This window comes from Acomys russatus, chromosome 29 (assembly GCF_903995435.1).
Source record: "Acomys russatus chromosome 29, mAcoRus1.1, whole genome shotgun sequence".
Lineage (NCBI taxonomy): Eukaryota > Metazoa > Chordata > Mammalia > Rodentia > Muridae > Acomys > Acomys russatus.
Window position 1 is genome coordinate 5,310,867 of NC_067165.1, and position 11,925 is coordinate 5,322,791.

General features: G+C 51.0%; 1 protein-coding gene across 1 annotated transcript in view; it reads right to left on the bottom strand.

Moving 5' to 3' along the window:
* The window catches only part of Acot11 (acyl-CoA thioesterase 11), a 48,718-nt gene extending 39,037 nt beyond the window's left edge, over positions 1–9,681 (bottom strand). The window contains exon 1 of the mRNA XM_051171156.1: positions 9,516–9,681. Coding sequence (XP_051027113.1) covers positions 9,516–9,548 — 33 coding nt within the window. The 5' untranslated portion in view covers positions 9,549–9,681. The remainder of the gene's footprint in view (positions 1–9,515) is intronic.
* Positions 9,682–11,925: the final 2,244 nt, after the last annotated feature.

Below are 11,925 nucleotides of genomic sequence, written 5' to 3' on the forward strand. Positions count from 1 at the left end.
ACTACCACCACTCCCCATCCAAAGGGCCAACACAGCAGGCTCAAAATCCATTCTCAAGGGAGACCCGCCCTTATCAGCCCTGCCTGCCAGGAAGCTTTACTTTTTTTTTTATCTTCAAAGCAAGAGGAGGGCTGGGCTAAGCTGACTCAGAGGGCCTCAGGGTCCTGGGGAGAGGCTGAAGGGAGGCTGGGAAGTAACCAGGGCTATCTCCCCCACATCGGGCTCCCTTTAAAGATGGCCCCTCCCCTTGCCCCAGTCATTAAACCTTTGGCTCACCACTTGCTCACGTTTGAAAAAGAAATTATTAGATATTATTTATGTATGTGTGTGTAGCGGTGAGGGAGGTGTGCACAGCACCCCACGTGCAAAGGAACGTCAGAGGACAACTTGTAAGAGTCAGTTCTCAATTCTCCCTGCTCTATCGTGTGTAACTCAGGAATAGAACTCGGGTCACAGAACTTGGCAGCAAGTGCCTTTACCCACCAAGCCATCTCACCAGCCCGCCACTTGCTCTCTTAGAATGTCTCCTCCGTCGTGGAAATGTCAGATGATACGAAGCTGCTCAGTTACAGGGACCATCAGGACCCCACATTCCCAGTTGAAGTAAGGACGCTGAGGCTGGGAAAGAGATAGTGGACACCCAGTCATAGGGGTCGGGAAACGGCTGAGTGGGTAAGAGCACTAGCTGCCCACTCATGAGAAGCTGGGTTTAAATCAGTTTAAACTGAGTTTAACCCAGTATTCTCATAAAGTCAGCTATGGCCTTGTGGGCCTGTAAGCCCAGCGATGTGGGGGAGGGGGCGAGGGGGATGTTAGTGACAGGAAATTTGTAGCTTTCTGGCTGTGAGCCTAGCTCCAGGTTCAGTGTCAGACCTTGTCTCAAGGGAATAAGAAGAGTGACAGAGCAGGACACTGATGCCATCCTCTGGCCTCCGCTAGTGTGCACGACACACATGCACACACACACAAAGAATCAGTCAAGAATTTCTCATCTACATGTGTGCGCGCACACACACACTCAAATGCTCACACTCACACATACATACACACACATACACCACATACACACACTCAGACACACACACCATAACACATAGATACACATACACACACATACGTAAACATACAACACACACACACACACACACACACACACACACATACACATACTCACACACGCACAGACACACAGACGTACACACTCACACACGCTCCACCCAGAGGGCTCTATTCGGGGAAGAACAAGATGCTGACCTGGTCTCTTTAGGCCTCATAAAAGATCTAAAGGAAGAACCCATGGGGGCTTTGGGAAAACAGGACTGCCTATGGAGGCTGATGGGCAGTTCCTCTGTCAGTCCTCTGGCCTAGGCCTGGCCGCACCCCAGGGTGGGTCACAGCCTGTTCTCAAACCACAGATAAAACAAGGACAAGGCGTGGAGAGGCGTAAGAATAGGCCGACAGGTCCCAGTGAGCACGGGGGACAAAGGTCTAGGCTAGGCCCCTGGCTTGACCCTGGTTCCCTGGGCCCTGAAGAGCCAAGGTAAAGTTCATGCAGCACTTTCTAAACTGTGAAGTGAATGCACACTTGAGGAGGTAAGAAATACCCTGAGAATAGTAGTAGTAATAATAATAAATGAAAAAGGAAAAGAAATACCCCAAGAAGCATAGTAGTGACACCCTCCTGTAACCCAGTTCTTGGGAGGTGGAGGAGTTCAAGCACAAAGATCAGGAGTTCAAGGACAGCCTCAGCCACATAATTCAAGGCCAAGGTGTCTCAATAGTGGAGGAGGAGAGGTAGGGGACTGAGCGCAGGCCGGCACGCAAGCGACCTCCCATGTGGCAACCCTGACAGCATTCGGCCACGGTTCTGCAGGCTCCACCTCATGTGCTTCCTGGCACATCCTGCCAGGGACAGAGTTCCCTCTGGCACCGGAAAGAAGCTACAGCCAAGGTGTCCACAGGACTCGCCTAAGGCACAGATATGAAGCTGAGATCTTGCTTTTCTCACTCCCAGAGACGGCGCCGCCCACTGGGCTACCTCAACTAACACTGATTCATTGATTATCAGTCCCTGAGGGCAGGTAAGGCTACAGAAAAGGCTCCAGGGAAGATACCTCTGTCACATGGCCAAGGGGACCAGAAAGCCAGTCTTCGAGGGGTCACTCAAGGTCCATACAGGCACTTCTGATGACTTCTGCTTCTTCCCCTAGAGAAGCTGACAGGCTGAGCTAACTGTCACCTTCTCCAAGAGGCCTGCCTCGACCCCCTCTTAAGTCATGAGGGCCACTCAGCCTTCCTCTGCCACAGTCTAGCTACAATGCGCTGTCTTTATCAGTATATGGCCGCCTCAGTTGTCCCATCAGCCTAGGGGCACTGAAGGACAGGTCTGATTTGACTCATTCCTATGTCCCTCCCCAATGTACTATGGTCATTTTTTTATCATCGCCATGATTTTAATCTCGTCTTCTACCTGCAGGGGGCACTACTCCTGGAACAGCAGGGACACCCACAGGTGTGGCCAGGGGTCTGCTGACTGCGCCATCTGTCCCGGAGCCACAGGACAGAGCAGGCCTAAGGCAAAGATGTCAGGCTGTTGGCTCGGCCAGGGCAGCCTAGGACAAGGTGAGAAGCAATAGCACCCAGGACCCTGCCCGGCTGGAGCTGGGGTCAGGCCAGATTTTTATTTTTAATTTATTTGTTTTTACTTTATTTGCACAAGTGCTTTGCCTGCATGTACATCTGGGCCCTGTAGGCTGTGTCTGGTGCCCATGGAGCCAGAGGAAAGGCATTGGGTCCTCTGGAACTGGAGTTGCAGATGGTTTTTAGCCACCATGTGAGTGCTGTGAATAGGGCCTGGTCCTTTAGAAGAGCATCGAGTGCTCTTAACCACTGAACCATCTCTCCAGCCTCTGGACAAGACTGTTTGATTCCCTAACTAGTTCAAAGTGATGTAAAGCCAGGGCCTTGACTTTCTCATCTGTGCAGCCAGCTGTACACCGGCAGCCTCACAGAGCAGTACGCCTGACATTTAGCAGGGCCTCAGCAGAAACCATCCTTTTACCGTCTCACCTGACCGAAAACCACAGAGGAAACCCACGGGCAGACGAGAAACAGGAGTGATTATTCACCACGGTTCTGCGCAAGTTCTGCGGCTCACCAGCGTCCAAAACGCAAGTTCTGTGCCTCCCCAGTGTCTAACACCGGCTCTAACAGAGGCCTGCAGAGGGGGTGTGGCTCATAGAGGGGGTGTGGCTCATAGAGGGTGTGGCTCACAGAGGGGGTGTGGCCTACACAGGCAGTGGGTTAGTGCCTCTGAGGCTGGTCTCTGGACCCTTCCACTCTGGAGCAAAGTAGTGGGCATCTCTCCCAAGGCTCTAGGAAGACAACATGGCTGCACTATCACACTAGGCATAGGTGAGTGAGAGTCCTGTAGCCCTACACCCTGGCATGTGTGTTGTGGAGTCAGCTCAGACAGCCCTCGTCCCCCAGTCCACACAGTCTGTACAAGGATGAGCAGAGGAGACTTTCCCAGGGACGACAACAAGGCCACTCATTAGGGTTACAGATTCCTCCATAGACAAACAGAAGCTGAAGAAGGCACCCCAGGCTAGCTCTAGGCACCTGCTCTAGTGTCTTACGGGTTCCTGCCTGGTCCTAACCTAACTCCCTGTTGTGAGGAGCAGGAGAGATAGGAAGGTAGCTTGATGAAGGCGATCAGGTCCTAAGTGAAGGAACCACCAGGGATGGTGGCACACACCTTTAATCCCTACACTGGGGAGCCAGAGGCAGGCAGATCTCTGCGAGCTCAAGGCCAGCCTGGTCTACAGAGTGAGTTCCAGGCCAGCCACGGCTACATGATAAGACCTTGTTTCAAAGATTAAATTAATTAAAAGTTAACTAAGCCAGGAGACCAGAGAACCCGAAGAAAGCTCACAGACAATACCCACAATGCTCCAGACTCCAAAGCCAACTGTAGTGCCTCCAACCAGCCGGCACTGCTCCCAGGCTCAGGCCTCTCTACATCACTAAGGCTCCTTTCAGCAGCTCAGATGCCTGGTACTCCCCTGCCTTAAAGCCTGCAAAGAAACAGCTCCTCTGCCTACATGAGCCTCCATGAAACCCATCCCCTCGGTGTAGTGGATGTAAACATGTTTTTGTTTTGAACCCAAGTGCGGGATGTGAAACAGACTTGTGTGAGGGTGTACGTTTCCACTGAAAACAGACTTGTGAGAGAACAGGTGATGTTTGTCCACTGGATATCCTAGTACAGACTCTGAGAGGAGACATATATATGAGCCCAAAACAAGAGGCGGGGCTTTTGGTCTTGGCTGCTCATCACTCCACTTCAAGACGCTCCTAGAGAGAATGGCTCTAGCGGGTTCCAGCGGCTGCGGTTGCAGTCACCTTCGCTGAATTGCTGGTTTGCCGTTTAACTGGTCTATTGGAATCCTGCTGACTACACCAGTGGAATTGCTCCAAGGAACCGAGACTAAAAGGTCTGCTTCTCCTGTTCCTATTAACCTCTTTTCTCTCCTATCTAGGGTAGGTGGGTTGGAAGGGAGGTATGGGCATTAAAGAACCCAAAATAAATTAAGTTTGAAAAAGTTCAAAGCCTACACCTCAGCCTCTAGACCCCTGCTTAGATGTCAGTTACTCAGGACCCCACCTTTATTCTCTCTGTTCCTGCTCTCTAGATAGCCTGAGTTCAAACCCTTCAGTGCCGCTTGACAGTCCTGTGACCTCTGAAAGGAGACTTAACCTCTCTCTGTCTCCATGTCATCTTTTTTGTTTTGTTTTGTTTTCTTGTTTTTTCTTTTTTTTTAAATTTGTTTCTTTATTTTATATACAATGTTTTGCCCGCATGTGTGAATTCACACCAGATCTCACTATAGATGGTTGTGAGCCACCATGTGGTTGCTGGGAATTGAACTCAGGACCTCTGGAAGAGGACACAGTACTCTTAACCCCTAGGCCATCTCTCCAGCCCCTGTTTTCTCATTTTTCAAGACAAGGTTTCTCTGTATAGCTCTATCTGTCCTGGAACTCACACTGTAGACCAGGCTGGCCTCGAACTCAGAGATGTGCCTGCCTCTGCATCCCAAGTTAAGGGATTAAAGGTGTGCGCCGCCGCCACCCAGCCCCATTTCGCTTTTAATATAGGGCACAAGAGCAGTCTCTATTTCAGAGTGATAAGGACTGAGTTCATGCATGCGCAGACAGGTAGCATCTGTTCAGTATTACTGTTATTCGCAGCATTTGTGACAGGTTTCCATCGTCATGGGTTGCCTGCCTTTATAGTCTCCTCTATTAGCTCTTAGCTGTCACAAGTCACAGCAAACTCCATCCAGCACCTGCCATATGCACATACATGCTAATCTCTCAGTAAACATTCATGTAGGGGGCAAGAGAACTGGGCATACTATTCTAAGGGGGTATTGTTAACTCTGGGGCCAGGTAGGATGGGGAGTCAAAGGGGGAGTGATGCCTGAGCTAGGTTTTGAAGGACAAAGACAAATCATCTAGACAGATTGAGAACACTGTGGGTGTCTGCCTGTGGCTGAGTCTGGCATTCATATGTAGCCGTTATCAAGCCCCTGAGGTCACTCATTCAGCCATGTTAGGCCCCTGCTGTGTGACAGGCATTACCATTTCTGTCTCTAGGCCTCCCCTCGCCTGCCACACACCCCTGCCACGCAGTGAGGACCACCATCAGAGTGGTAATGCCAACACCTCACAAACATTCAGACTCAAGGCTGGAGGGCTCCTTGGACCACTCAGACACGGGGCTCAGGGACAGTCACCTGGCCTAAAGTCACACGGTGAGCAAGAGGGTGAACGTGTGCATGTTTGCATGTGAGCGTTTTGTGTGTGGTGAAAACGCAGCTGCGTATGCCCACGAGCGTGCATGAGGTCCGCTCTGCCTTATTGCTTTGAGGCAGGGTCTCTCATTGAACTGGAAGCTGGCTATTTTCTCTAGGCTGAAATCTCAGCCAGTTCGCAGGATCCATCTGTCTTTACCCTTCAATACGTTTTGAATAGGTGTTTGAGATTTGAACTCAAAATTCCTCTCGCTTGCACATCACATGTCTTTATTGACTGAGCCAACATCCCAGACCTGGAAACAATATTCTAACCCAAGCCTGGCATGATGGCATACATTGTAACCCCACTACTTGGGAAGCTGAGGCAGGAGGATCGGGAGTAGGAAGCTATCCTGAGCTACATAGTGAGCAATCTCAAAACAAAGCAACAACAAAAAGAAGAAGGAAAACAGGAAAAAGAGGCTGGGCATGGTGGCACATGCCTTTAAGCCTAGCACCTGGGAGGCAGAGGCACATGAATCTCTATGAGTTCGAGGCCAGCCTGGTCTACAAACCAAGTCCAAGTCAGCCAAGGCTGTTACACATAGAAACCCTGTCTCAGAAGAAGAAAAAAAAAAAAAAAAGTAGGGAGAGTGAGAAAGAGAAGCAAGATTCTAATTCAAAGGCTAGTTCCCAAACCTCAACGTTTCCTGGGCCAGAGCCCTAATGAGGCTGAAAGGATGAACTGTGGAGGAGTCCTCCCCCACCCCCACCCCAGCTGTCCTGGAATTCAAAAGGAGTGGCGGGCCCTATGGAGGTCTGCAGCAACATGCAGGCCTATGAACAGACCACAGACGCCTGCTGCTGTTTCTGGTCTCCACCAGCTTGCTGTTAGCACCACCTGAGTGGTCTCAGGAGAATGGGGCGAAATAGCCCATGGCCAGGTATGGAGTCAAAACAGTTCCTGAGCCCCATTGGGAGCCAACCTGGACTAAGCTGGAAGTAAGGATCAAAAGTTCAAGGTTACCCTTCTCTTGCAATTAAAAAAATATATTTTCATAAACATTAAAGGCTTTGAAGTTATCTATCTTTAAAAAAAAAAAAATTTTCATGGCCTGGCATGGTGACACATGCCTTTAATCCCAGCACTTGGGAGGCAGAGGCAGGCGGATTGCTGTGAGTTCGAGACCAGCCTGGTCTACAATGTGAGTCCAAGACAGCCAAGGCTACACAGAGAAACTCTGTCTTGAAAAACCAAAAAATAAATAAATAAATAAAAGTTCAAGGTCATCTTTGGCAACATCTTCATCAAATCTAAGGCCAGTTGGGACTACATGAGACCCTGTCTCAAATAAAAATTAAAAATAGCTTAGCACGAAAAAGAAAAGAAAATGCCCCCAAACTCTCCTTTTTTCCATAAGAGCAAAGGAAATTAAGAAGAAGTCACAGAGATTCAAAATGTGCCAACCAGATACAAGTTCAAAGGGGACAATCAATGTCACTTTTACCTAATGTGAGGTCCCTGTGGCCCAATTTCCACACCCAACACCCAGCTCCATCGCCTGAGGCTGGATGCTAGCTGAGTTTGAGTCAGGACTCAGAGTTGGAATACTGCTTGTCAGCCTTTGCCTGGCTAAGCCTCATGTCCAGAAAGTTCTGGAACCAGAACCATTGAACTCAAATCCCAGCTCTTGCCCCTTCCTACCTCTGTAACCCTAGACCGGCTGCTGACCCCTCTGAGCCTGGGTTATTTCTCAACTGGGATAAGTGTGGTGTGGAAAGAGAAGTACAGGGTGGAGAGAGTATTGGTTACTTTTCGTACTGTGATAACCAGACCCCTTAAGGAAGGAAGGGCTCACGGTTCGAGGAAACACAGTCTCCTGAAGGAAGGAGATGAAGGTGGCAGGTGGTTACACTGTGTCCACAGTCAGCAGCCACAGAGAGATGATGCTGGGACCCTGGTCCTTTCTCCTTTTTCTCTTTTTATTCAGTCCAGTGCCCCAGCCCATAGGACTGGGTCATCCACATTGAGGGTGGGTCTTCCCTTCCCATCTCAACCTCTATGGAAACAGACCCACAGATTCAGAACCCAGTCAAGCTGATGGTAAAGATTAACCACCACAGGGATGAGAAGGTGGGCCTGCCTCACTGAACCCAACAAGTTAACACGTGCACACGCTGAGCATGCAGCCTCACAAAGGCAGGGCACGAAGATGCTCTACCCTGGGCTGAGGGGACAGAAACAAGAGGCTGAGTGGCTCAGGTTCTACCCTGAGCATGACTGAGAAACTGCCAGCCCACATTCACCCTCTAGGTATGCCCCGGCTTCTGACCAGGCCTAGATACCCCCAAGAACAGCTGGTAAAGCTCACTGAGGTAGGAAAGAAAAAGATACAAGGCAAGCTCCGATCCCAGGAAGAGCAGGGTTCCCAAAGAGTGCATGGCGTCATGAGAAGTGTAGGAAGGCTTCCCAGAGGAGGCAGCATCCCAGCTGAATCTGAGGGCTGAAAAGGAGACTGCCAAGGACCTGGCAGGCTAAAGGAGGTGCAGGGTGGCTGAGGTCACTGGTGGAAGGCGCGGAATGCACAGAGGCTGGAAAGCGCCAAGACGGCCCACTGAGGCAGAGTACGGTGCTGCTGTGAACACACAGAGGGTTGGATGATAGGACTTGGAGAGAGACCTAGGCCAGAGTGCGACCTGCTAGGTAAGTCTGAGGCCGTGAGCAGGTGCCACAGTCAAGTGTTCAAAAGCAGCCTTTTCTGTGAGAGCAGGTGGCAGAGACTAGGTGAGGTCCTAAGAGGACAAAGTGCCCTGGGCTGGGCAAGGACACTGCACTGAGTGGCAGCTGCTGAAGAGACAGGTAAAGCATATGGTTTGCCCCAGGGCCCCTTTTCTGAAAGGTCCTCAGTTGGCAGCTACTCTGACCCAGCACCACACCGGCTGTACAGTTTGTCCTGAGCCCTTCCTAGCACCAGGCACCAGGCCAAAGGCCCCCAGTGGGCCGCTGAGAACTCGGGTGTTTCTGGGACCTCAGCACCTATCTTAGCCCCAAAGTCCCAGTTAGGAGGTTCCAGGAAAAAAAATGCTCCTGAAGGTCACTCCACAGGACATTTTCCACGTGGCCTTTCCCTCACATGGTTTTGTTCTTACTCTCCTATTCTCGCCTTGCGGGTGCACACTCACACACTCACATCCTCGCGTCATGAATTCTTTCAGGTCCACAGCCTTGGAGTCCTTCCTGAGCTGGGGAAGTGAGGAGGCACAGAGCCTGGACCTCAGACGGCAGCAGGATTGTGCACAGGACACAGACACACACACACAGACACACACACACGGCCACAGGACTGAGCACAGGACACACACAGCAGCAGGAGGATTGTGCACAGGACACACACACACACACACACACACACACACACACACTCAACCAACAGAATTCCAGAACTTACTACAGAGGATTCCATTCCACACAGCCCACAAACTGCCAGCCTAAGGGAGCCCACTACTGCCCCTGGGACTCCCCCTTTGGGAGAACCTAATAGTTACAACTTAAGAAGTCTGTGGGTTCTGCGATTCCGAAGAGGATTACAAAACAGGCAGCAGATAGCGAGACTGAAGATGCAGATCTTGACTTAGGAGACAAGCATCTACTCTCTGAACCCCACACTGGAAGACCCACGTGGCTCCCAGGCCACCATAACCCACAGTCCATACCCTTCGCAAGTGACTTCCCACGTTCTGGATCATAGCTGCTCCGTTTGCTGGGTTGCCAGGCTGTGCGGAGTCCAGAGTCTGTAGGCTCCTAGAGGGCCTCTGGTCACCTGAGCCCCAGGCGGCCAGCAGCTCCAAAAGCAGCCTGCGTCTCCGGCTCCTCCTCCCAAGCTCCCCGCCCTCCTAAACCAGCTGCCTCTAAGCCCAGCCAAACTCCAGCCCCTATTCCAGCTCATTACCCAGTGCCCTTGGCTGAGGGCTGACAGACTGCCTCCTGGATCCCAGAGCTCCAGTTCTCCTGAGAGCGATTCCATCCTTCCACAAGAGGGCAGGCTGGAGCGTGGCAGGATGCCAGGGAGCTGCCAAGGCCTCCTAGAGAGACACCAGACTCACTTGCCAGGATCTCACCTTCCGGAGTGCTACCCATCGGCTCCTGGACCCAGGCTGTCCGCATCCAGCAACTGCTGAACTGGGTAAGTATGCCGGCCCCTGACAGCCACTTCCTTATAAGCAGGTAATTCTTCTAAATGAGGCACCTGCCAAAGTCCACCCAGCATGCCACACAGGACTCAGCGCCCATGGTCATCAGTGAGCAAAAACCCTCCAGGATTTTCCCTGTCCTCTGTCACTTCTGCATAGAGGTTAGAAGTGGAAGACTTGACACCTAGGCTTGGAGGCAAAAGGAGCAGGTCCAAAGCTGAGTCCAAGTCCTAGACCGCCAGACCCCTGCTATGATTCAGACTTCCTACTGATCCTGTCCACACCCCTCAAGGATGATCATTGGGGCTGGAGAGGGATACGTGCTAGGCGCCATGGCCAGTGTGGAGCAGATGGAAACAGACGAGCAGAAGTTTCTTCTGCCCCCTGCCTCCACTTCATTCACCACACAATTAAAACATGCTCACTGCCAAAGGCCCTAAGTTCACGCCTATGCCCGTGACTCTGGGCAAGTCCTCTCCCCTCTCAAAGCCTTAGCTGTAGGCATCAAGGACTCTTACATGCATCCTTGTGAGTTCTTGTCATCCATCAGCACTTCCGTAACTGCAGATGAGGAAATAAAGTTAGACCTTAAAGACAGCAAGATGAGCTAACTCATGCCTGTAATCCCAACACTTGGGAAGCTGAGGCAGGAGGATGGCCACGAGTTCAAGGTCAGCCTAGGCTACATGTTGAGTTAGTTTCAGGCCAGCTATAATACAACGTTGGACACTGTCATTGGAAAAAGAGAGAGAAAGAGAGAGGGTAGGGGCTGGAAAAATGGCTTAGTGGTTAAGCGTACCTGCTACTCTTCCAGAGGAGCCAAGTTGGGTACCAGTACCCATGTCAGGTGGCTCACAACCATCTGTAACTCCAGCTGTAGAAAATTCGATGTCTCTGAGCTCCACGGGCATCTTTATGTGCACACACATACCTGACGCAGACACACACACACACACCCATACACACACACACCCCTAATTAAAAATAGTAAAAGCAAATCTTTTCTGAATGGGCGTAGAGGGCTCAGTTAGTGAAATGCTTGTTGTTGCAAGCATGAAGACCTGAGTTTATTGTCTCTTAGCACCCGTGTAAAAAGTCGGGTGCAGCGGTGGGCCCCTGGAATCCTAGCACTAGGGAGGTAGAGAGGTACAAGATCCCTGGGTCTTGCTGACCAGCTTATCTCACGGAATGGGTGAGCTCCAGGTTCACTGAGAGACTCTGTCTGAAAAATAAAGTGAGGCCGTGGCTCAGTATGCAAAGGGCGCTTGCTGCTTGGTGGTCTGACCAAGAATGTCCCCGCCACCACAGGCTCAGATTTGAATGCTTGGGCATCAAGGAGTGGCATATTTGAGAAGGATTAGGAGGTGTGGCCTTGTTGGAGGAAGTGTCTTGGGGGGTGGGCTTTAAGGCTTCAAAGCCCAAGTCAGGTCCAGTCTCTCTCTCTCTCTCAATCTTGGTTTTTCTTTCTTTTTTTAAATTAATTTATTTTTATTTTATGTGCATTGGTGTTTTGCCTGCATGTATGTCTGTATGAGGGTGTCAGATCTTGGAGTTATAGACAGTTGTGAGCTGTCATGTGGGTCCTGGGAATTGAACTCCGGGTCCTTTGGAAGAGCAGTCAGTGCTCTCAACCACTGAGCCATCTCTCCAGCCTCATCTCTTTGGTTTTTCAAGACAGGGTTTCTCTGTGTAACAGCTCTAGCTGTCCTGGAACTTGCTCTGTAGTCCAGGCTGGCCTCGAACTCACAGCGATCCACCTGCTTCTGCCTTCCAAGTGCTGGGAATAAAGGCATGTGCCACCACAGCCCAGCTATAAATAACATTTTTAAAGATGAACAATTGAGGAAAATAACTGCGCACGTGCACATGCATGCACGCGCGCGCACGCACACACACACACACATGCGCATGCACGCGCATACGCACACGAAAG